The sequence below is a fragment of the Lutjanus erythropterus genome, chromosome 10, assembly GCF_056507025.1.
Source record: "Lutjanus erythropterus isolate fLutEry1 chromosome 10, fLutEry1.hap2, whole genome shotgun sequence".
Taxonomy (NCBI): Eukaryota; Metazoa; Chordata; class Actinopteri; order Lutjaniformes; family Lutjanidae; genus Lutjanus; species Lutjanus erythropterus.
Genome location: NC_139326.1, coordinates 8,811,327 through 8,835,553, shown reverse-complemented (window position 1 = coordinate 8,835,553; position 24,227 = coordinate 8,811,327). Strand labels below are relative to the sequence as shown.

The 24,227-nt window shown below is 40.9% G+C and overlaps 1 protein-coding gene across 3 annotated transcripts in view; it reads right to left on the bottom strand.

Moving 5' to 3' along the window:
• Positions 1-2,969: 2,969 nt before the first annotated feature.
• Positions 2,970-24,227, bottom strand: part of rtkna (rhotekin a) — a 103,307-nt gene continuing 82,049 nt past the window's right edge. For all 3 annotated transcript variants that reach the window (XM_084728134.1, XM_084728135.1, XM_084728136.1), the window contains exons 2-11: positions 17,431-17,692; positions 15,974-16,027; positions 12,664-12,781; positions 12,333-12,557; positions 10,833-10,927; positions 9,104-9,210; positions 8,798-8,929; positions 6,505-6,670; positions 5,635-5,739; positions 2,970-4,204 (exon numbers count right to left, since the gene is read on the bottom strand). In XM_084728134.1, coding sequence (XP_084584260.1) covers positions 3,486-4,204; positions 5,635-5,739; positions 6,505-6,670; positions 8,798-8,929; positions 9,104-9,210; positions 10,833-10,927; positions 12,333-12,557; positions 12,664-12,781; positions 15,974-16,027; positions 17,431-17,692 — 1,983 coding nt within the window. In that variant the 3' untranslated portion in view covers positions 2,970-3,485. The remainder of the gene's footprint in view (positions 4,205-5,634; positions 5,740-6,504; positions 6,671-8,797; positions 8,930-9,103; positions 9,211-10,832; positions 10,928-12,332; positions 12,558-12,663; positions 12,782-15,973; positions 16,028-17,430; positions 17,693-24,227) is intronic.

The following is a 24,227-nucleotide window of genomic DNA, read 5'->3' as shown; positions in this document are numbered from 1 at the left end:
CTTTCTTGATGCGTCTACATTACAGACAGCTGCAGCTTCTGTATGGAATCTCGTCTTTACATGAGATGGGATCTCCTGTGGGATTTTTTTTTTGCTGGAGGGTGAAAGAGAAGAAGAACAGAGTTGGGTAGAATATGATCCATCATACGCTCAGAGTGCAGGGTGCTTTACTGATCTCCCACTGCAGAAAAAAGTGTACATGGTGGAAAAGAAAGAACATTTCTCTCAACCTACTTCTGTAGAACACAATGCATAGGTAGAGAGTAACTATGAACTAATACTTTAATGTACTTGTGTAGATTTTCCAGGTATCTGTAATGCATTTTAGGGGAATTAGTGATTATTTTTATGAGGCATCATTGGCACCATCTTTCCTAAATGGACAGGGCAATAACACATTGAAAAAAACGATTCCTTGGTGTATTCAGCAATTCATATAATGCACAACACATATTACAAGATAAAAATTATGTTAACGACTTTAAAAAATTACATAAGATGAAGAACATCATAAAATATGTAACAAGATCACAAATGATGCAAAAGATGAAAAGGGTGTAACAAGATGAAAAGATGAAAAACAACATAAAAGACGTAACGAGGAAAATTATGTAGTAAGACAAAAAAAGACATAAAAGGAACAAAACAACACGACAAAATGAAAAACAAGATGAAAAAGATGATGACAAAAATGATGAAAAAAGTAACAAGACAAAAAAAAAAAGAAAAAGGATAGAGACTTGACCATGGAGAAAAGGTAAAAGGTTCAGTTCGCTTTGGACAGAAAGAGCTGGTATTAAAGACCTTCAGAGGGCTACTTCTTACTTTTATACTTTGAGAACATTTCACACTCTGTACTTTTTCACTTCCACTTGTTTAAAGAAGATGAATCAGTACTTCTACTTTCACCAATCTTTTTTTTTTACACAAGTATCTTGAATGTAACACAGTACTATTTCATTTCTTGTAGACAAAAATGACAGTCAATCGTGAATTGATAAAACATTTATTATAATTAATGTTATATTATTTAAACATGAGATTTCCACATTTCTCATTTTATTTTTGCCTTCTAGGACGGCGTACATGCAGAACACAAAGCCTGCTAACACGGGAAACTCTTGCAAGGTTATAACATTCAATGTTATCTATTCGTAACAGTTAAAAGATCTGCACATCATCTGTTAACATTACGATAATCAGGTATCAATATAGCTGCATTTATAACAAAATCAATAATGTAACAAAAGACATAGAGAGGAGGTTTATTTGTTAACTTATAAAAATTAATTTACAGTAACAAATGCTTGTATTTCCAAACATTTGACAGTTTTAATTCTTAGTAAAAATGTTTGCCCGAGTTCTGAGAGCCCCAAGAGGGAAAACTAAAATCCACAGTAAACAACAGAGACAGAGAAGAAGAGGCTTTTACTGCACTGACAGAGACACCGACTCTCCTATGAGATTTGTTTTTCACATGGATGCCTTTAGTTAGATGATTCTGCCGTTCAGAGTTGAGTGAATGACAATAACTTACATAATTTAAAGAAAAATGGTGGCGGTGGAAACAAACCGTTTTATTCACATCATGGCCATTTCCCTCTGACGTCCAGGTGAGAAGCTCAAATGTTCCAGGTTGCAACTCGTATAAATGTAGGGAATCTGACAAATCATGTCACCACTTCCTGATTGATCAGAGATGGAAAAGACAATATATACTGGAAATCTGGTGGAACATCGACCTATATTTCATAATGCATTAGCTACTGTTACACGCCGGCTAAAGGACGATATGCTAGAATTTATTACAATATAAAGATTTGTTATATTCTCTACATTTATACGAATTGCAACCTTGAACACCACAGTACAACATTTGAGGAAAATGGCTGGTGTGTGAATGTAATGAATTTTTGCTCTTACTATCACGCCTTACAGGTTGACTGGAGTTTCATGTTTCACAGAATACAGCCACCGTAAAATAATTCCTATGAAATGTTTCTGTGTCACATGATATTTGATTGGTGGATGTTTCACATTGATTGGTAATTCCAAAATCAGGTACCACTATTCTTAATATCCCACAATATTGCAGTGGGACAGTAGAAGGTAGAAGGATTATAAGTATGGCTTGGGTCTTCAATAATACTTTGGTTCCAGGGCTTGTTCAATGTACGGATCCATTACCCAGTTCTGATGACAGCCTGTCAATAGTGTGCAGATAAATGTATAAGAATTAAGACCAGAGCACAGATTTTTACCCTGAAGAGATCACAGTAATAATAACCAGTACAGTAAGTATGAGCACTTGCATAAAGTTAAGCTTTCACCAGATTCATCGTCGAAATGATCTCAAGTAGTTCAACATTTTAACTGTTAAAGTCAAATCATGCAAAAAACAACAAAATGGTGCATAGTAATTTTAGGAGAACCACAAAGATCATTATTCTGCTGTATGAATAATTAGATACGTACACCAAAGTAGATCACAGTACAGGCAACAGACACCAACCCGTCCCTCCACCTTTAACAGTAAATCTCTTGATCATCACTTATTCTTGAGAACCAGGACAAAACAGTACTTTGAGGAAGCTTTGATTTTTTTTTCCTCTTAAATTATGCTGGGAAAATATATTTTAAAAGATGAAACTTTTGGCTATGAAACCTTGTAACAAGCTAACCTCCCAGTGATTAATATTTTTTTAAAATATTTTTCAACATTTTTTTGAGGTTGTGAATGGCAGAAGTTTAGAAATTAAAAAAATTGAAGCAAACCAAAACATTTAATAAATTACGTATATTTCTATAAATCCTGTAGGAATAAAATTTCACCAATTGGAATTAGGGTGTTAGTATTAATATTTTTTTAAGTTTCTTTTGGTGGGACATGGTTTGTCCCAGTTCTCAAGAATAGGTGTTATACCTTATGTTCATCTTGCATGTTCGTCTCACCACATGCTTACTGGCTCTCATAGCATAAACACTGCAAACCTTTATTTATTTATAAAATACAGATAGGAAACATCCAGTCAAAATACTGCTAGTGCATTAAAAGAGATGACCTTGAAATAATAATTGTGACAAAACCTTTTCTAATTTCAGAATTAGTCCAAGGACAGACAGTAGGCCTAGTGTGACAAGTTTATCCAAAGTCTGTTAGCTCTTTAGCATCACTTTCTCCCAAGCAGCATGAGCATGATTTCTCAAAGCAAGCAGAGTACCTCCCATTTAGTTTTGGACCAGCTTCAAAAGTCAGAGTCGCCTGCAGTGATTGTCACCTGTCTTTTGTGTAAGAAGACATTCCAGTTTGCCCCAGGAGGGTCTTCCACGATCGGTCCTCCACCAGGAGGCAGGCTAGAGGCAGCTTATCCCCCTCAGGGCTGTGCATGTGGCCTCGCAGACTGCCTGAGGTGGGTTCACATATGTTAAGCCAGCTAAATCAAGGTTTAATGAGCACTGTTGCCTTTAGGCCGCCGCTCAAAAGCTCACACCTGACTCTGGAGCCAGTTGCGAGGATCGAGTCTGGCCCTGAGGTTCCTGAGGCTGCGTCTGGCCGGGGAGGGCCTCGAGAACGGGACTCCCTCAGATGACTCGGGGCTGTGGCTGCCCTCACTGTTGCTGGAGCTGTTGCTGGAGGTGGAGCTGGAGCAGGAGAGGGTGGTCTGCGTGCTGCGTTGTGACCGAGGCGAACGGGAGGAGATGGGGAGCGGGGCGAGCAGCGAGGAGGGAGGAGGCTGGCAGGGGCACTGGAAGGTCCCTCCTCCTCCTCCTCCTCCTCCGTACCCCCTCCCTCGAAGGGTGCTGAGCTTAGCATCCAGCGACAGAGTGCGCGGCCTCAGCCGAGAGGGGGAGGACGACAGGAGGGAGAAGTTTGAGGAAGGCTCGGGCCAGCCGTGGCGTTGAGAGCAGGGGCTGGTGCTGCAGTGGCTGTCGCTGTCCGAGGTCAGGCTGGCGTCCGAGGACAACAGACCCAGCTGTGGGCAGCGGTGGGGGCTCACAGGGCTGCGGGGCAGGCGATGAGGGGTGCAGGGGCTGTGGCCAGAGAGGCGAGAGGTACAGGGACGGGGGCGACCAGCGCTTTTTTCGTCAAACACAGACATCCAGGTGGGGGAGGTGCCCAGCTGGCTGCGGAGCTCCAGCTCCTGCATCCTCCGAGCCAGGATGTCTGACACAGTGCTGCTGAGGTCATCAGATGATTCAATAACTGCAGGACAGATGCAGCAAAACTCATCATTATACTGCTGCGTAATGGGACTGAACCTGTTTTTTAATATCAGGATTTTAATATGACAGGCCAGACTTCAGATTTGAAGTTTCTGTTATGCGGCCCCTGATTCCTTGTTTGTTTGGTAATGCATGCAATGATTTGTACAGTTGTGCAGAATAATTTAAAACAAAATACATTTTTTTTTTACATTTTAATTTTGTCAAATGTGTCAAAATGACAATTTAAGGTGATTAATTCTGAACATTTCTTCATGTAAAGAGAAGAAAAATGGAAGGAAAAATATTGCTGTAATTGTGCACTGTATGATTTTCTTTGTCTTTCGATAAAGTATATTTAAAAAACAAGCAAGTATTCTTTTTATTTTGCTGAATGATGATGAACAAAAAGTTCTTGTCATGTTGTGTTTTGCAGAATCAACTCGTTTATCAGCCAAATGAGGCTGATTCTGATTCTGCAGTGAATCCTGGAACATTTGCTGCCTTCAAATGGAAATCCTCAACTCACAATTATGACAAGAGAAGTAATATGAGCTTGGAGGTTTCAGAAAACTTCCAGTTAACAATGTCACGACATGTCCATATGGACTCCTGCCATTTGAAGGCAGCAGTCTTCTAAAACATAATATATGGAGCCCTACTCCTGTTACTTCACCTGTCGTTGTAATAGGACGAGAGCAGAGCACGAATCTCAGCAGACACAGCGTTATCCTGCAGCAGAAGACCCTCACAGGAGGGTGTGGCAAGAGGGGCTGCCGGGGTGGGGGGTTAGGAAAACCGAGAGGGAGGTCAGGGAGAGAGAAAAGGTGGAGTGGATAGGACGTGTGCAACAGGTGGGGTTTGGATTTTGTGTGTTTTGATGGTTAATGACAGAAGTCGATAAGGGTCGACGGATGTTTGTGAAGGAAATGAATGTTAAGGCGTGATGACAGAACAAAAAAAGGATTCGTTCAAGGATAGAAGATAATTCACCCGTTAAAAATTAATGTTGAAAGTTGATAAAAAATGTGGTGTTGTTCATGAATAATGTATGAGGACACAAGGAAATAATAAAGAAGGACAAAAGAGACAAAGCCAAGGAGTGATGGATTCAGGACACACAAGGAAAATTGAAAAAGGACAAAGAGGGACAGAGAAACAAAGGACAGAGAGTGAGTCAGCGTGTCAGAGATAAGACCCATTCTTTCTACAGAAGAGAGAAGTAAAGCAGAGTGTGAGTTTGAGATATCGGAGAGGAAAATTTAATTGTGACAGCGTCTCATGCACATAGACCCGAGGAATTAAAGCTAGACACAGTCACATGCAGTGCAGCCACAGTGCTTCCTTTCCCTAACTTTCCTTTTCATTGTTTTAGCTACAAGTGACCAAAAAAGTTTAACAATAATAATGATCAGGGAGAGGTCATCTTACCCATCTCGTGATAGAGAGAGCCCTGTTTTGGTGTGACAGGAGCCGGTTTCCTCGGCGATGGAAGTTCAATTTTCATTAGGTCATCACAGCACTGCTTCCACTGGCCTGTAGGTTGGAGACAAACTGTCACTTTCAACGCAACAAGCCGAGGATACAGAACGTACAACAGTATCTAAAAGTCTTTTAAAAAGTAACTTAAGCATTTTTCAACCTGTACCATAAGTGACTCATGGAGACAACTACTGACGTATCCTACATTCCTCCTCTTTTTGCTCCACTCCAATAACAGAAGAACAAGCTTGGTACCTCGCAGAACTTTGGTCAAATTTAGCAAACTAGCTACTCAGCTACCACTCACATCTTAAGTCAGCTAATGTTGGCAAAACTGTAGTTAATCTACATCAATCATTAGCTAGCTAGTTAGGTCGTGTTTTACTCTGTAATAAAATACAAAAAGGGGCAGGACTTTGGACAGGTCAATTTCTAAAATAGGTCCAGTATTACAGAGACGCACTGCGCTCGGCAGAAGTGAAAAACGGAGTTACAATGTAATCCCTCCGAGCAAATGTGCACTATAAAAGCAAGTCCACTAAAAATGCTCAATCGCTACAGAGATAGACCCTTTTTCTGATTTATTGCTCTTGCAACAAATCTTTGGACCTAAGCCCCTTACAGGCAGCAAGGGGCTGAGGAAACCTTATAGTTACTTGGGTGGAAATGTGGCTTTACATACAAAAGTGTGGAAAAATAGGGCCCAGGTTGAAAAACACTGAAGTTACCCTTTAACCAGCCATGGTAAAATATGTGACTGAATGTAGTGAGTATACAAAAGAGACAAACTTTCTATTTAACAGCATATCAAGTACTTACTCATGTCATAGAAATGTTGCCAAAAAGCCTCCATCCACCGGTGTGTGTCCTCGCGGCTGTCTGTGGTCAACGTGTGCGTGACCTCCTCGCCTCCGTACTGGTTACTGATGCAGATGTTTTGAACTTTACTGTGAGGGTCTTTCTCTGATGCACGTATTCTGGTCTCCTGAAACACGGGAACGACAACGAATACAATCATCTGCCACGAAATGACTACAATCAGGCATGAATGCCAGTGCTCCTGAATGAGCAAAATTATGTGCTGCAACAAGTGATCATTACAGCAATTGTAATTGTGAGTCCCCACTGAAAATAAGCCCTCACTAATAAAGCCGCTAATTAGTCCTCTTCCAAACCATTTCCCTTCAGCAATTATCCAACAAAAGGTGCAGACTCCCAATTCCCACCTCCCTGCTCCACTCCAGGAGCAGTCTGGGTCTGTTTATGACCACTAGATGGCAGTGTTGCTCCATCCGTTCATCCGTCCGTCTATCCTCCTTCATCTTAAGATGAGCCAGACAACTGACGAACAAAGGATCATACAGACCTGATCTGACCGACTTGGCTTTGGGTCAGCTGTGAGCTCAGGGTCAGAGGCTACAAAAGACTCAGTGAGTCACAGTGGAAGGAATGAGAAGCCCCACAGGCTACACATCAACTCTCAGACACAGGAAATAAGATGATCGAGAACGTGACTGGCTGACTGACTCTTCTTCACTTTGGTGCCTGGAAAAACGGACGGATGAGAGAAATACGATGCCTGATTGAACGGAACTTCACGGCTGTGTCTCATTGAGTGCGCAAAGACTCAAGAAGATATCAAACCGATTTCATTTGGAGACATTTAAAGCTTTCTATACAGATGTGCCTGCTCTTTTCTAGCATTGCTGAACGTTTACACAAGAGCTTTTCAACTTCAATGGCAAGTTCAAGAACACTGGGTGTTCGTGGGTCACACAGAATACTTTGTCAACTCAACAACACTAGATATATTCCTCCAAGTCCTCAGGAAAACTGTCAGAAAACTAGCCATGATTTGACTTGGTGCCTCTTCTCTTTGTATTCTGTCATCACAGTAATGCATTTGTTGCAACAACATCACGAGAGCTTAAAAACTTGAGTTTGTCTGTGGCCTGCTAGTCCAGAGTGCAATGTGAGGTGCTTTAAAAAGACATAATTGCTATTTTTAAATCCTACTTTCAAGAAGGGACCACAGCATATTTATTTTCTTGGAAAACTGAGCTTCTTTTAATGTTGATAATGTTGTATGCTGGTAAGGGGGTTACAAAATTACTCAGAGGAACAAATCAGGAAACATTGTTAAGACCTGTGGGAAAATCATGGGGCAACAGCAGACTGACTTGTACCACCGGTAGCTGAGAGGACAGACAAGGTCTTCAAGGACACATCCAACCCACTGTCAGTGGAGTTCCAGCCAAGCCCTCCTGGTCAGACGTATACATACCACACGATCAGAACCACAAACCGGGCAAAAAACTCATTTACTCCCAAGGCAATAATTCAGTTAAACTAAATGCAGGAGCCACTGAAACACATGAATATGTGGGGGTGGGTCAGTATACTCTCTGCTCTTTTTATGATATTTTTATGTAGTTACTGATGTGTACTTTAATGCGTGCCTGGCCTGTGGTGATATATATAACAACAGCAACAGATGATCTTAAACTGCTGATGCTTTTTGTTTGATTTGCTTTTAATGTGTCTGTTTTTCTGTGCTGGACGACAAATTGCTTCTCGGAGGACATTTAAGTTTAAGTCGAAGTCATATTGATTCAGATCATAAAGTCTCATCTGGTTCAGATGTCTCAGAGTAGCTCAGTAACACTTAAATTTTATTTATCATATCACACACATACCGGCCTGATTTGCAGGCAGCCTCTCTGGGTACACAGAAAAATTTCAAAAGGACTGTATCCAGCCCGTGGGCCACCAGTTGAATAGACCAGATTTGCACAGTTTACACCTGCAAGTTGAGCAACAGACCCAGTTCTCTACACTTGGCTTTTGAGCAGCAGTACAGGGTGAAGGACTTCATTCAAGGGCACCTTAGTAGAAAAGATCATGATTTCTTATTTACTTTTCTTGGCTTAGAGTCTACTAGTTGGCTCAAGATTCAAACAGGAAGGAATCCACAATCCCACTCCTTTATCATCTAGGCTACCAGTGCCTGAAGCATTTACCAAAAACAACACAACTGTATGGGCTCTGTAAGGCTGGATCAACCTCTGGAGACAGAATTTTTTCTCCATTTTTCTGTGATTCCTTTGCTGACCTTGTTGATGGCAATGGTGAAAGCCGGCTCAACGTTCGCCTCCACATCTTCTTGCCGGTGGTAGCAGAAAAGGCTGGTTCCTTTTAGAACAGCGTACACTTCTGTCCAACTCTGGGGGTCACCGCCCAACTGCTGCAAGGTAAAGAAAAAGATCATTTGAAAGAAGCACAAAGAGACACAACAACATATGAAGGAGAGGAGGGAGGCGCAGGAGGAGAAAAAGACAGAAATAAACCAGGACAAAAGCCAAAAAAGCTATGGAAACCTTGACAGGAAAAGTCCCCACACAAACACCTGCCAACTTACCTTCACTTTCAAACATCCACTCATCATCTGTTGGGTCATACAATGAGGCTGAGCTGCGAGGCGGCAACACATGCTGCCATAGAGCGGCAGCCAATAAGAACACTCTTCTGCAGGGAGACAGACAAAAATAAACAGCATTAATCAGAAGCGGAAAGTAAAAATACTTACAAATACTTTGCAACTGTACTTACACAGAGTTTTCAGGTATCTATATTTTAGTACTTTTACTCCCTATATTTTAAACACAAAAATCTGTACTTTCTACTCCTTACATTTTCAAAACAGGGCTGTCGCTTAAGTTTTAATGCATTTGAGGGCCATTATTGATTATTTTTAATTGGCATCATTTTGCAAAGCTTTCCCAACATCAGGACAGATTTCAACCTGACTGGATGGAACAATTACACATAGAAAAAAATACCAACTGTGTGTATCTATCAGTGGATATTAAACACAACACACCTATTTAAAAAAATGATGAAAAGACTTAAAAAACACAAAAAATTATGTAACAAGACAAAAAAAATACCATGACAAGATAAAAAAAAAAGATGTAACAGGACAAAAAAGTGACAAGGAAAGGAAGGAAAGGTGACGAGACGAACAAGATGAGAAATAATGTTAAAAAAAAAAAAAAAACGCAGCCAGATGAAAAAGACCTAACATGATGAAAAATGACGTGACAAGACGAAAAATAACAAAACACATAAAAGACAAAACAAGATCTAAAGTAACAAGACGAAAAACAACATAAAAACATTAAGACAAAAAAAAGTAATAAGATCAAAAATGATGTGTTAATGAGTAACAAGGCAAAACAAAGATGTAACAAGACGATAAAAAACAACATAAGATGAAAAAGATGTAATAAAATGAAAAATGATGAAAATACATAAAAAATACAAAAAAAAAATGTAAAAAAAATTAACCTTATATACAAAAAACAAAGTAAAAGTCTTAACAAGACAAAACAGACAGAGAGGGAAACTCAGCCGTGGAGAAAAGGTTCAGTTCAGTTCAGTTGCTGTCAAAGGGCAACTTTTTACTCTTATACCTGGAGTACATTTTAGAGCCTGTGTTTTTTCACTTTTACTTGAGTAAAGAAGTTGAACTGGTACTTCTACTTTCACTTTTTTTAAAAACAAGTGTGTGTACTTCTACTGAGTAAAGAATGTGTAGTTTTGCCACCTCTGGCATTAATGAATAAAATATCCTGACACGCCATTCAAAATTCACAGAGCAACATATGCATCCACCCACACTTCTCCCCCATGTCATGCTGCCCCCCCCTCGAACACACAAAACAAGGCACAGGGGTGTAAAAGACTGGCAGCTGCAGGGAGTGTCATGAAGTGCAGCAATGAAACTTTACAGCATGCTGAAGGGCCAATGAATAAAACACTAGGGGCCTGTCTGTCTGAGGTCTGGGCCCTTGTTAGCCTGCATCATTACAGCTTTACACAGCAGTCACCTCACTAGCGCAGCCTTTATTGCGGTGACCTTGACAATGGTTGTCTGTCAGAGAGCATGGGAGGAACGAGAAGAAGGGGAAAGAAGGAGGGGGAGGACGAAAAGACGCAGAATACGATTGGTTTAGGGGAAATTATTAGAATGCAGAGAGGAAAAGTGATGAGTGAGAGGAGGGTAAAAAAAAAACAGACAGATGGCTGACTTGGCAGAGACTCGAGAAAGATGGTGAGGAGACAGATTGATGAAGGCTGCCACTCACCATTGCCTGAGATGGTGAGGTCATGTGTGCGAAAGCTGTCCTGGATGTGCGACAGTGACAGGGTGGTATGAGCTAAGAGGTGGTACTTAGGACCCCTGTCAACACACAAGAAGAGAGGAGAGACTTTTATTCTGTTAGAGCATGTTTATAGTGGAAAACAGTCTCCATAAATATGTCTGAGCTCTAAAACATAAGTTATTTCTCCCTCTATTCAATTTCTATCTGGTATAAAATGTTAAAGGGACAGTTCATCCCCAAATCAAAACTACATAATTTTCCTTTTGGCTCTATTGCTGTTTATCCACCTAGATTTTCTTTGGCGTGAGTTGCTGGGTTTTGAGATATCGACCATAGAGATATCTGCCTTCTCTCTCTCTAATCGAGGCACACAGAGATGTCATCATCTCCATCTGTTCAACCAACAAAACAATCAGTTTCTGTATCTGTATAGAGATAGGAGACCAGCGGAAGTTGTGGTATATTATAATATCATTAAAAGTAAGTACTTGTGTAAAAATGTACTTAGATATAGCAAAAAGTAGTACTCTTACCAGTACTTTTTACTCTTTAGAAATATTTTTTTCCAGAATAGTAAGAAGAAACTTTGAGTATGTTTCAAACAGCAATGAAATCATGACCCAGTTACTCAAGATAATCCACAGACCTTGTTGTGAGCAGTTTCATGTCGGAACTATTTTGTTTGTGCCAGACTACCTCCACTAGCTGTATTACAGTGCAGAAGAAAGCATGCATCCACTCATGGATGAGAGGCTCGTGCTTGTGACAGTGCAGGATGTAAGCAATAATGTCATCTGACTTGGCTGAGCCGTAACATCTCATCCATGAGTAGATGCACGCTTCCTTCTGCACGGTGATACGTTTGGTGGGTGTAGTTTGGTAAAGGACAAGGTGAAAAAAAGAAAGAAAAAATGTCAGAATGTTTTTTGACCTAGCAAAGATCCACACTGGATTAAAACTTGTCAGTATTAAACTTTTGTCATTGAGTAACTTTTTTTTTTGGAAAACTATTATTTTGATTGAACCTGGGTTGTTGCTAAGGGCAGAGATACCAAATGTGCTACCATGGCACCCCTGACGTTTTGTCTTTGACACTGTTTCTGATAGCCGTGCACGTGAATGATGTGGATATCTACCTTTCATCTACTCGTAAACCTACATCATAAAGCACTCGCAGCAAACTTTAATACTGCCACAATATCTAAAATGGAAGAAAATACATCTACCAGGAAAAAAGAAGTGATGCATCACCCTGCGTGACTCTTGAATTCACAGAGGATGACCCTGAATGCATTACTGTAAGAAACTGGGACTGCTTTCCTACAGAAAAAACTGAAGCATCCTTACAAGGATCTAGTTTGGTAGAAAGAAAATAAGTCCTACATTTCTGTCTGGTTCCATTATATTCGAGAAATGCAGACATCTCTACAGCTGACGTCTCCAACACTAGAGTGAACTGTCTCTTTAACTAACTAAACTTACGGTACAGAGGGAACTGGCAGCAGAAGCGGAGCTGCCCCTCCATTGCTGACAGGACTGCAGGGTCCAGGCTCCATGGCTGCCCGGAGCTTCTTCCCAGCTGATCGTCCCAGTGAGGAGCTCAGTTTACTGGCTAGTTTCCTCGGCGTGCTCCCTGCCGAGTAATCGTCCTCCGAGCAGCAACTGTACAGCTCAACACGCAGCTCAAAGCCCGGGCTGGCTTCATTACTGAGATAAGATACACACATGATGAACATATCAGGGTCACCTACAGGCTGTATGTGAGGGGTTTTAACAAGTATAGCAGTTTATATGTGGCAGACAGATGACTTACAATACAATGGTGTTATCAAAGCAAATATCGGTGAGCGTCCGGTCCACGATCACCATGTCTGTGTCAAAGATCTCTCCTCCCAGCTGCAGCAGGCAAAACACTGCACACCGGTGAAGCTCTGCAAAGATAGGAAATGGCAGAACAAAAGAGAAAAACATTTATTAGACATCTTAACGGCTTTGATTCAATTGCATCACTTGAAAACTCATTTTCAGCTCAACATCAGCATCACCTGCAGCCCCGAAGACACAGGTAACTGTTTTAACAAAGTGTTGAGGCAAGGGCTAAAGAAGGCGTGGGACCTGAGTAATTAAAGCCAGAAAGATTGGCTCCTCCACCTGGCTGAAAAGCACTTCTACCGTCATTAGTTTCAGTTGAGCAATCTCAATGGTTGGCTGTGCAAAGAATTCCTGTTAGCTGTTTTGTGGTTGAAACTGAAGCACAATAGCGTTGGCAGAGTTTGCATTATTTGCAGTGGGGTTTCAGGAGGTAATCCATTGTCTCCAGCTACAGTGGAGGGTCAATACACTTGATACCTCATACAACTTGTCTTCAAATAATCCAAACTAGCCCTTTAATGTTGCAGAAGAAAGCTAGGGAAGAACAACAGCTGCCTTCTTACAAAAACTAACCATGTATCAGTGAACACACATGCGTTGTAAAGAATACCCTGTTTTGGCCATGCTTCAATGTGCTCATGGGTAATTAGCTGAATCCTTTTTCTGAAACACAACACCATCACACCCATAATGACAGCGCAAATGTCTGTAAGAAACATAATTGTTGTAATATAAATATTGTGGCCCCTGATGGTCCACTGTCTTTATTCTTCTTCTGCTGCAGCACAACCAAATTCAGCCAAGTCGCTCCTTCTCATTAAAATTCAAGGTTACAAGTGAAAAGGCTGACAGAGGTGGTCCGCTCTCACTTACGTGCTTCGGCACATCGACACTTAATATTCAAGCTTATTATTCCAAGTATGAGCTCAGCACTCAAACAAATAAAATATGATTGGACACGTGAGAGAGGAGCGCGCTTTACTCCTCCCTGCCTCCGGGGCTCAGTTTATGTCTTGGTGTGCTTAATGACCTTGACTAACAGCCTCATTAAGCTTTGTTAAGAGTCTAGTACCTGTCTCTTGAGTTCATTTACATGCACAGGTCATGCAGATTAATTCCATTCAAGTTGCCAGGGGAGAGACTGAGCACTGAGACTCTTATAATGACTGCACAGGGGTTAACCCACATTGACTCTATCAGGAGGAGGCGGGATAGCAAATTGTCAATATAACTGTTATATTTTCAGTGCACCATTGAATTCTGCCATAAAAAACATTTAAATATGACCTGGTCCACAGTAACATTCAACAGGACAAAAGACTCGGGAAGTTCCTTACATGCACAACAGATTTCATTTGTTTTTCATCGTTTGTAGGGCAGTTTTTTTCCTCTACCCTGCTAATAATGACCCAGTTCAGCTGTCTGTGTGCTGCTGCTTCCAGAGCCAAAAGGCAAAGCCAGCAGGAGCGAACAGTGGGTCAGGTTGTGCTGCCAGGAGGTTCTCACATCTAAAAAAATACTGACATATCTGGTGAAGCTGCAACAGATTGTAATGATCAGGTCCGGGAAGTGTGATGAACCTTGCGTAGAGGAGAAAAATGTCACACTGTATGGTCTGCACACTTCCATGGGCCTGAATATTTTTAAAATATCAGTGCCTCACCCTCTAGCCAATGATCAAAGATGATTTTTGTTCCACCCTCTAATTATGCCACCACGAACACTTAGTAATATGCCACCGTGTGACGTTTCTTTAGACAGAAAGAACTGTGAAACAAATGTCCTGCATTACTACATCATCTAACAACATCATCAATCTGCCGCACTTTGAGAGCAAAATTAAGAGGCTAGATCTAAAAAGAACTTTGTGATCTTGTAAGCAATTTAGTTCTGCAGTAAACAATTTAATCATGGGGACGTTGGTTATATAGATGCAAATGGTGATGACAGCAAAAACGTCACTCTAACAAGCTTGGTAAACAAAACCAGGCCCGGTTCTAGGAGAGAGCAAAAGCATGCACTGCACCCTCAGTTAAAATCTGAATAATAAAAACCAAACACAACGTGGTAGAGGTTGGTGCACAGACTGTGCATCTCCATGCACACCTTCACGCTACAGTGCTGGGTGGAGATGAATATAGATCAGTGGGGGTGGTGATTATTGAATGCTCTCTCAGCCAGTCACATCACAAAAATCTGTACACAAAGACAGATGGCATGTGATTTTAAATCAGATAATTACTATTTTAAGGACAGAAATTAAAAAAACAAAGAAACTGACAAAGCATGCTGTGGCAAACGATCAGCGTCTGGTTTGAATTATCCAACTCAATGGGCAGTCCAAAAATATCTTTTTTAAAAAAATATTTGTTTCTGAAAATAGTAAAATAATCATTGATATAGGCTGCTTAAATGTAATCACTTGAATATATAGGGCTGTATGAGGATAAGTTTATTTACAAAAAGACAAAAAGTAGGGTAGAAGAAACATAATGGCTCCCCCTAATTTACTCTTCCTAAGTCCCACCCCTTTTTGCTCTGTGCTCCAATAACAGCTGAGTAAATTTGGTAACTTGGTCAACTTTCTCCTTTTCCTGTACAAGCAACACATATCTTAAGTTAACCAATCGTAGAAAAACACTAATTAACCAGCTCGCTAATGACAGATATAAATCAAATTTAATTAATTATTTGTATATGTTGTATTTTGTATGCAGCGTGAAGGAACTACAACTCTATTGTCATTGTACAATCCTGTGTTTTCAAGTGAAAATAAATGAACTTGATTCTTCACTTAGCTAGCTAGTTAGCTTGCATTTTGCTGACATTAGCTAACTTAAGGGGGTCAACTGAATAACGGGGATGCATTTGTTCTGCTTACTCCACCGCTTAGGCACTTATGGTGATATATTAATACATTTTCATGAGAGCATAATCTAGTGTGTGGCCTCTATTTTTGCTTTTTTCACATGTACTTCTGTCCAGCACCTCGTATTTATTGCGTTTGGATGTGCGTGCTTTTGTAAACTTTTTGCACGATTGTTGTTCTTTAACCATGAGGAATCCCACTTCCATACCTGTGATGGTACAAAGCTTTCACACACATTCAGTATCTTTGAATTAGACACTTTTTTAAGAGTGTGAAGCTACACAAAACCTCTATCTGAAAGAAATCATTAATAAGTCCTGCAGGCATAAATCATTAATAACTCATCAATGAACTTCACACTCATGCAGAGATGGCTCCTCACCTCCTTTGTTCTTGAAGTACTCCGTGTCTTTCCACATGAGAGGAATCCGAAGATCTGTAACGACAACGGACAGCGGATTAGACCACAAAAATGTTAATCACCCCAACTGTCTAACTGACATCTGCATGTGAGTCTCCCTCCTCACTGGCTAAAGTATCCACAGCTAATTAACTGACTTAACTGTGATTGTGTGTAGCATGCTCTCCAGCTGGGTACCAGACATGCAGCGGTGCCCCATGAACCTCCACCCAAAAGCACACACACACACACACACACACACACACACACACACACACACACACACACACACACACACACACACACACACGTTTGCAGTCTCACATCTCATTAATATTAATATATTTTACCTCCTCATCATGTTCTAAAAACAAACAAAACAAGAATAGCTTTGTCTTGCTCCCTGATGTGAATTACGTCTCTACAGTGAGTCTGACTGTGATACAAACAGAGCAGCACCATTATCACTCATCCGACTGTCCTCTTTCATATTGCACAGGGCAGCATTTGCAAGTCACCACGTTCACCTCAGTCAATAAAGACAGAGTGAAACATCCTCTAATAGGAGGATCTGAAGCTTTGCCTGACAAGAGGAGCTCTGCATTAAATCACAACACTAAATGGAGAACAAAGGTTCTATTTTCCTGTATATTCCTTTTATAAACCTGACAGTGTTTCCTCTAATCTTTTTCCACTCCCCTCCTTTTCATACATACAAATTCACATACGTACATCTGAAAGCATCTGATGAAATAATTCACACATACACAGAGGATATCTTAACATTGTTAATTCACATAAATTGAGCTGACCTACCTTATAATAATGAACCTTGAAAATAGCATAAAATAATGTAGAAACTGGAACTAACTTTGACCTGTTTTCTGCTTCTCTCAGCTCATAGTAAAAGGTCACGTAATAAGCTCAAACTGCACTGACGTGTCAAATGAGGCGCATGACTTGCAGTGATAAATAGAATAGTTCAAATTCATTTTTTAAAAAAAAGTTTTGAAAAAGTTCATCAGTTTGAGTCATTTTTATGGAAAAAAGTAAAAAATTCTCTGATTTCAGTTTCTTAATTGTGAATATTTTCTGGTTTCTTTAGTCCACTATGACAGTAAACTAAAAATCTTTGTATTGTGGTCTAATCCACAGTTGTTGACATTCAGTAGTTGCAACAACAGTTCTGCAACTGCCCTCATCAATGTTGCCCATGACCCCCACTGACACTGACCCACCCACCCCGCCCTCTTGTACGCTACATTAAGATAATTCTCTATTTTCTCTATTTTGCACATTGCAAACTCATTCAATGTCAAATGTCAATGTCCTTGTAAGTGAAAAGCTATTTGGCAATAAAACAGTTTCTGAATTCTGATTCAGATTTTTCTGATTATCACTTTCAGTACACTTAGGCCTTCAGACAAGGTTCCACTTGCCTGAGATGGCCACTTTTCCTTTGCAGGGAAGTCTGTCGTCCATTGGCCCGGCGTCCGACGACCTCCGTGTGACCTTCTGCATGACCTGAGCCTCCTTCATCCTCTGCAGCTCCGACATGTAGGCCATGATGCGGGTGCTGCAGGTCTGCAGGCTCTTCGCCGCCTCCAGCGCCTGGTCTTTCTGGGAGCAGGCGGCCAGCAGCTTGCAGGCCCCGTCGCGCATCCGGATCTCATGGTCAATCTTCTTCTGGATGTCGCTGTCCTGCAGGGACAAGGGGGAAAAAGAGAGAGGGCATGAGTGAAATGAGGCTTAAATGATGGATAATGACACAACTGAAAGAATCAGACATTATTAGAGAAGTGCAAGAGGTGAATAAAGACTTCTTTAACAGATAGTGACACAAAGAAGGGCATTTTGGTAGACAGAAAGAAGAAGAAAGAAGAAGATTAAGATAAGTCTGCAGTAGATTACAGGTCTCTTGTGGATACATTAGCGAGGTGTGTCTCTGAAAGCACCCATGAGTCTGTGTGTTCAGTGGTGTGTGTGTGTGTGTGGTGGCATGGACAATATTCAAACACGTGGCCTCTTGGCCTCTTACCGACGAGCCCGTCCCCTGCTGAGCAGACACGAAGATGCTGAATCATTTAGTGCAACTTACTCTTACACACACACACACACAGAGGGAGCAGCGTGTCTCAAGTGAGAGAATAAAGAATGAAGCTGTCAAACACTGAATGCCTGCAGCCCAAATGAGAGACCCCAGACACACAAATGTACAAACACACACACACAGTTAGTGATTTCCAGCCACTGTGCTTTTCCTCACAGGAAAAATAAAACATCATTAAAGTAAATGTGACCTGGCTTATCTGGGGCAAGACCGCCATCGCGCTTGTGATTAAAAAGACTCTGTACACCGTGGACACATGCACTCACAAACCCAAACACATGCAGACAGTAAAGGTTCCTCAATCCTGAACTGTCTGGCTCTGTCCCCTGTGACGCTGTCCAGAGTTTAAACAAATCTCTAAGCCCCTCTTCACTCTGTCAGCAGAGTGAGAAGGATGAGAGAGCACAAAGGGATCCAAGAATCAAACAAAGACCAAGCAAAAGCAAAGCCGGGTTGACCTTGAGTGTTAGTGGCAGTGCTCTCTTTCAAGCTAAAACACCTCTTTGAATCATGCATTTGCACATCAGTTGCTTCAGTGCATGGAATATCTATCACTAAGGTCGCCTTTAAAGAACTGATTGAACAAATTATACCATAAATTATACTAAACAATACAAAAAAATGCAGGAACAATGTGGAATATTTTAATATTTGCTGAAGGCTGACGCCGAAGTGAACTGCTGTTGAATAATCCCAGTAATGTAGGAACGATGTGGAATATTTGAAGGTTTGTTGAAGAGCGGATGCTAAACTGAACTGTAGTTGAATAATACTGAACAAATCACAACAACGTACAACAAAAGACGTAGTTTGAGTTGAGATGAAAATCTGACATAGTTCCAGCAGAAATCACTTTCACAAATGAGGTAATAATTGATCAATCTGCTGATTATTTTCACAATTAACCGATTAATAATTTACTATATAAAATGTCAAAATATGGTGGAAAATGCAGTGAAAAACGCCCAAAGTGGTCTCTAGGACATTGCATTTTTTGTCCAAAACTCAAACACTCTTCGTTTACTATCATAAATAACAAAGAAAAGCAAAAAATCCTTCTACTTTAGATGCTGGAACAAGCAATTGCTTGACATTTTTGCTTGAAAAATGATTGAAACCATGAATCGATTAACAAAATAGTTGGCACTTGACTAAGCGTTGCAGCTCCGCATGTGTTCAGCCGCGTTTCTGTTATATTTAGTCACGTTTGCTGACTTCCTTCTTCATTCTCTGATGTATGCTGGTTTTCCCCGGAAGTTATAGCACCTATTGGCAAGTAGGAAACGTACCATTACCTTGAATAAATGACCAAATTCTCTGTTTTATCATTGTTGGAAACTTTTGGGATAATATAAGTACACAACTCAACAAAATATATAACACAGGTCTGGCATTTCTAGACATTTTAATGTGGAAATATTACATATAATAGCTTTAAATGGTGTGTAACATCTTCCTGCCTGCTGGAGCGTGTGTATGAGAATATATGTGTGTGTTTGTCCTCTTTAGCGATTCATTAACAAGCTCACACTCTCTCCACAAATAATCTCTCATGCTCCCTTTGCCCTTCTTTTCCCACCCCGCTATGTGCCTGATAAATGCACCTTCCCCTCCTCTACTCCGATATTTCTCATTTATCTTCCCCCTCTCCCCTGCCCGATTCTTATGAATTTTTTATTCTTTTGATTTAAGCTTTTATAGTTTCACTGCTCATTTTCTTCCGCCCTCTCTCACACTCCTCCATCCGTTCCACTTCACCGTCCTCAATCGGCTTTTCTTTCTTCTCCTCCGCTCCCTCTTTCTTTCTCCTTTCTACCTGCCTCTGCGCCAGCGTGACTCCCACACTTTGTTCAACAAAGGCGCAGTGGGAGAGGAATGAATACAGTTTGGACATAAAAGTCCACTTTTGGACACAGACTCTCGCTTGGCCGCAGTTCGCTTCGAAATGAGGTTTCTGATTAACCACTGTATTGGAAAAACTAACTTTCTTCTTGGGATGTGACCACACTTTCTCTGCATGGTGGTGAAAGCTGCACAAACGGCTGTAAATCACACATAAGATCCTAACAACTACCCTCTAAACCAAACCACCAAAACATGAAAACACTGTCAGTAATAGCCTGACATACATTACAGTAGCACTTAATACACTTAGATAGTCTAACATTAAAAAGACGGAGGCGATTACTGCTGGATTTCTCCTCAGAAACGCTGCCAGACTGAAGAATAATCAGAGAAAATGAGAGCATGATTGAGTGTATTTATACTGATGAAGATAATGATCAGTCTGGGTCATGTAACAGCTGCACTGTGGATGTCGAACACAATGTAGCTGCACAAATAAGCCTGTCATTAAATAAACACTTTCGCTGACTGAAAGGCAATTATAGTACACTTGACTGTGAAAGAAAGGAGACCAAATTACAGCAATAGTATAAACAGAGATGTTGGTTAACTGCTGGATTTCTGCGAGGAGAATTCAATTTTATAGGCCAAGTGTTGGCCGATTGATTGAGCTGATTTTGTTTTACCCAACTGTTTCAGGAGGAGGAGGAGGAGATAGGAGGAAAACACAGATCCAAGCCTGTTTTTTTGTTTTTGATATTCATGCTGTGGACACTTGATCGATACTTAAACAGCATTAACAAAGAGGAGGAGAATATGTCTGTGTATATTTCCTACATCAATGGTTCCCAACCTTTTCCCTTAAGGGACCCTTTTCTACCAGTAATCTGACCATTCCTGACTAAGTGATATATTTTACATGCTTCATATCCTACATACAGAACACAAGAGGTCTCACATTCCCCACAAAGCTTTGGTGACACCTGGTAGGGGTCAGGACCCCCAGGTTGGGAACCAGTGCGCTAAAGCCATTAACTCCTCATAAACTTAAGTTATTCAGAGTGAAATATTTGATATAAGAACACAGAAATCCCTGATTAGAATTTATGAAACATAAAAAAAATCCAAGTAGGGATGAAACCACTTCATCCATTAGTTGTTTGGACCAAAAAAAATGACAGAAATTTTTGAAAAATGTTGATCTCTGTTTTCCAAAGCCCACGGTGACGTCCACAAATGTCTTCTTTTGTCCACAACCCAAAAATATTGATTACTGTCATAGAAGAATAAAGAAACCGAAAAAAATATTCACATTTGAGACTTAAAATGATTGATCTATTATCAAAATAATTGGTGAATAATTTAACTACTGACAGCTGACAGATTAATTGATTAATTGTTGCAGCTCTACACACAAGCATGTGTATTTTAATTTATAGCTCATATGTATCAAAATTACTTGTTACAAGCAAAAAAAAAAACATAGGGTTTATTTTAAGAAAAAACAAAAGCCTGAGCTTGTTTCTCCAAAGGGTTAATTAGTATATAGTTTATTGATCAGAACAAAATAATTTGTTGTAAGCAATAAACATAGACAAAGAAGGAGAACAAAAGAAACGTGAACGTGAGGATAAAGATAGAAAGAAGACGAAGCCCATGCAGCTGAGGCTGTGTCCAAACGTCCTTGTCAGTAGTGGCACCACAAACCAGCTCCACGCACCACTGAGCCGGAGGCTAGCCAGCCAGTTTTGAAGGAATGCACACACACACACACACACACACACACACAGTATAGTACACACACATATACAGAGAGTAAAGGAGCTGTCGCCACAGTCCAGCAGGTCTTAAAGTGACCTGCCAGCAGGAGGTCCTGTATTTATAGCAGCTAAATTAACAGGCTTCTCCTTCTGGGGATCTCAGAATAGAAAAGGAGCAGCCTAGATCTAACTCTAATCCACACATTTGTCTGTCTGTCTGTGTGTCAGGCCAACAGACCACAGCAAACTGACACAAACACTCACAGACGGACAAGTAGACCAAACAACTCCGGCTTAAACACATGTAACAACAAGCAGGACACGTCCAGACTGGACTGGATGATAAACTCATTTTCTTTTTTTAGTCAGGAACGCTCACAGGCAGCACGCATAACTACAAGCCCGCAAATGCACACGTTGTCACAGTGATTCCCTCGCACAGTGTGTGCTCAGAGTGGCAGGTGTTAGACCAGTGGGCACTGCCAGAGAGGCCGTCTGCCTGTGACGGTGGCGGCGTGGACAGCAGCCAGATAGAGAGGGTGAAGCAAGGGTGGATGGACGACAGGGAAGCAGCGCAGTTTGGGTATCAAGCAGCGACACAGACGGGGAGGTAAAGCTGTCGAGGAAAACAAGAGGGGACTGGAGGAGGAAAGGAGGAGAAGCGAGGTGACGGGGCGAAAGGTCTGGGTTGAGCGTGAGAGGCAGCTGGGAGGAAAAAGAGATAAGAAAAGGAACTGGAAGTGAGAGAAAAGACAGAAAAGCAGCGAATGTGAAGAGACAAGCAGGGTGTAGGGTGAGGGGATGAAGAGGGAGGACGACAAGCAAGAGGATACAAGCACTGTTACATAACCGAAAAAGAGCATCTTGATATTTTATCATTCAGTCAAAGGGGTTTCTGTTTCTCCAAATCTTTAGTCTAAATTGCTCCCAGCTCCCGTGCTCTTCTCCCCCGCGGTCACAATCACCTCTGCACACTGTTTCATTTTGTACGCCATTTTTTTCATTGCCTGTTTACTCTTATTGGATACAAATATACAGATGAAAGGTTTGGATATTAATTCAAAGTATAAAATTAGTGAAGTAGATTACACAGTGTAATGCATACTTCAGTAAGAGTAAACTTACAGACAGAAAAAATACTCATAAAGGTAGAAGAAAATGAGAAAGTAAGTACATGCGGTAATTTGAGTTTTTTTTTTAATTAATCATTTCCACCCCTGGGAGGTGGATCAAGGTGCTGAACTTACAGAAGATGACAAGATTAATGGGAGAATCACAGGAAGTGGTGGCAAAAGGGAGGTAGCAACCAGGAAATGAAGAGACAGAGATTGGGTAACGGAGGAAGAGGTGATGGGTTCTATATAAGCAAATCTGCTGCTGAGGCAATGAAGCATAAAGCTCTGAAAATGAGCAGGCGTGGAAATAATTGGGAGATAGTGTCTTTGTCTAAGAGGGGAAAAAAGACAAGTGTGTCTCTTCAAAACCTGACAGTTGCACTAATGGCAAAGGACAGAAAATTACTCATTAGCAATTAACTCTGAAAGAGAACTATGACAGAGTTTTGATCTGCTGAACACTTTTTACTTACTTACTACTTTATGTACTTAATTTTTGTGCTAAATCATAAAGATGGCAGAGCAGCCATGAACTGCGGCTCTGGTGGCATCGTTGAGCAAGAAAACCAATGTGTGTGGATGAAAAAATGTTTTTCTAAACATTTGCAAGGACGAATTTAATTTAAAAAATGCATCAAATCAATTTTTTAAAATAAATATAGCAATAGTAAATAGCAGTATTTGCCTCAAACAACACTATATTTGAAGAACCTCCCTACATGATGCACACAGTTAATACGTAATGGCGATGTAACCTTTCAGCAGGTAATTTGATGCCTCAGTAGGTACCAGATGGTCACTTCCTCTGTCACCTCTCTGTCCCCGTCTGGCTGTGTGTTGATCCTCACTTGTGTGTGTGTGTGTGTCTGTCTGTGGGTGTGATCTCAGAGACGGTGACACACACACCTACACAAACACGCGCATGCTGGTTGGGGATTTGACGCCGCTGCAGATGGTGTGTAATGGTTTGTTTACGATGCGTTGTTCTGCATGAGTAGGCTTTCCTGTTCAGATCACTGACCCCTGACCTCTGACCTCTATCCCACAGCAGACCAGATGACTGTGCTTACGGCACCGGGTTAGTCCACGGAGTTTAACTCACAAATGAGCATGAAACAGATCGAGAAACAACACATTTTTTTGCTTTGAACGGCAGAACCATGTTAATTCGAAACACTTGGGAACGGAAACCACAGAGGGGAGGAGGACTTCTTACTAAATTGTGTTTAAATTTCTGAACAAAGTTGTTCACATTCACAACTGTGGAATGCTGCAACTAATTTATGAGCTGAAAATAGAAAGCATATTCTCACCAGTGCATTTTTAGCCACACTAGCAGCATGTATCTGTGGATGGCAACTTCAACATGCGAGACTGTTGGTCAGTCATTTTGGTCCTGACTGAAA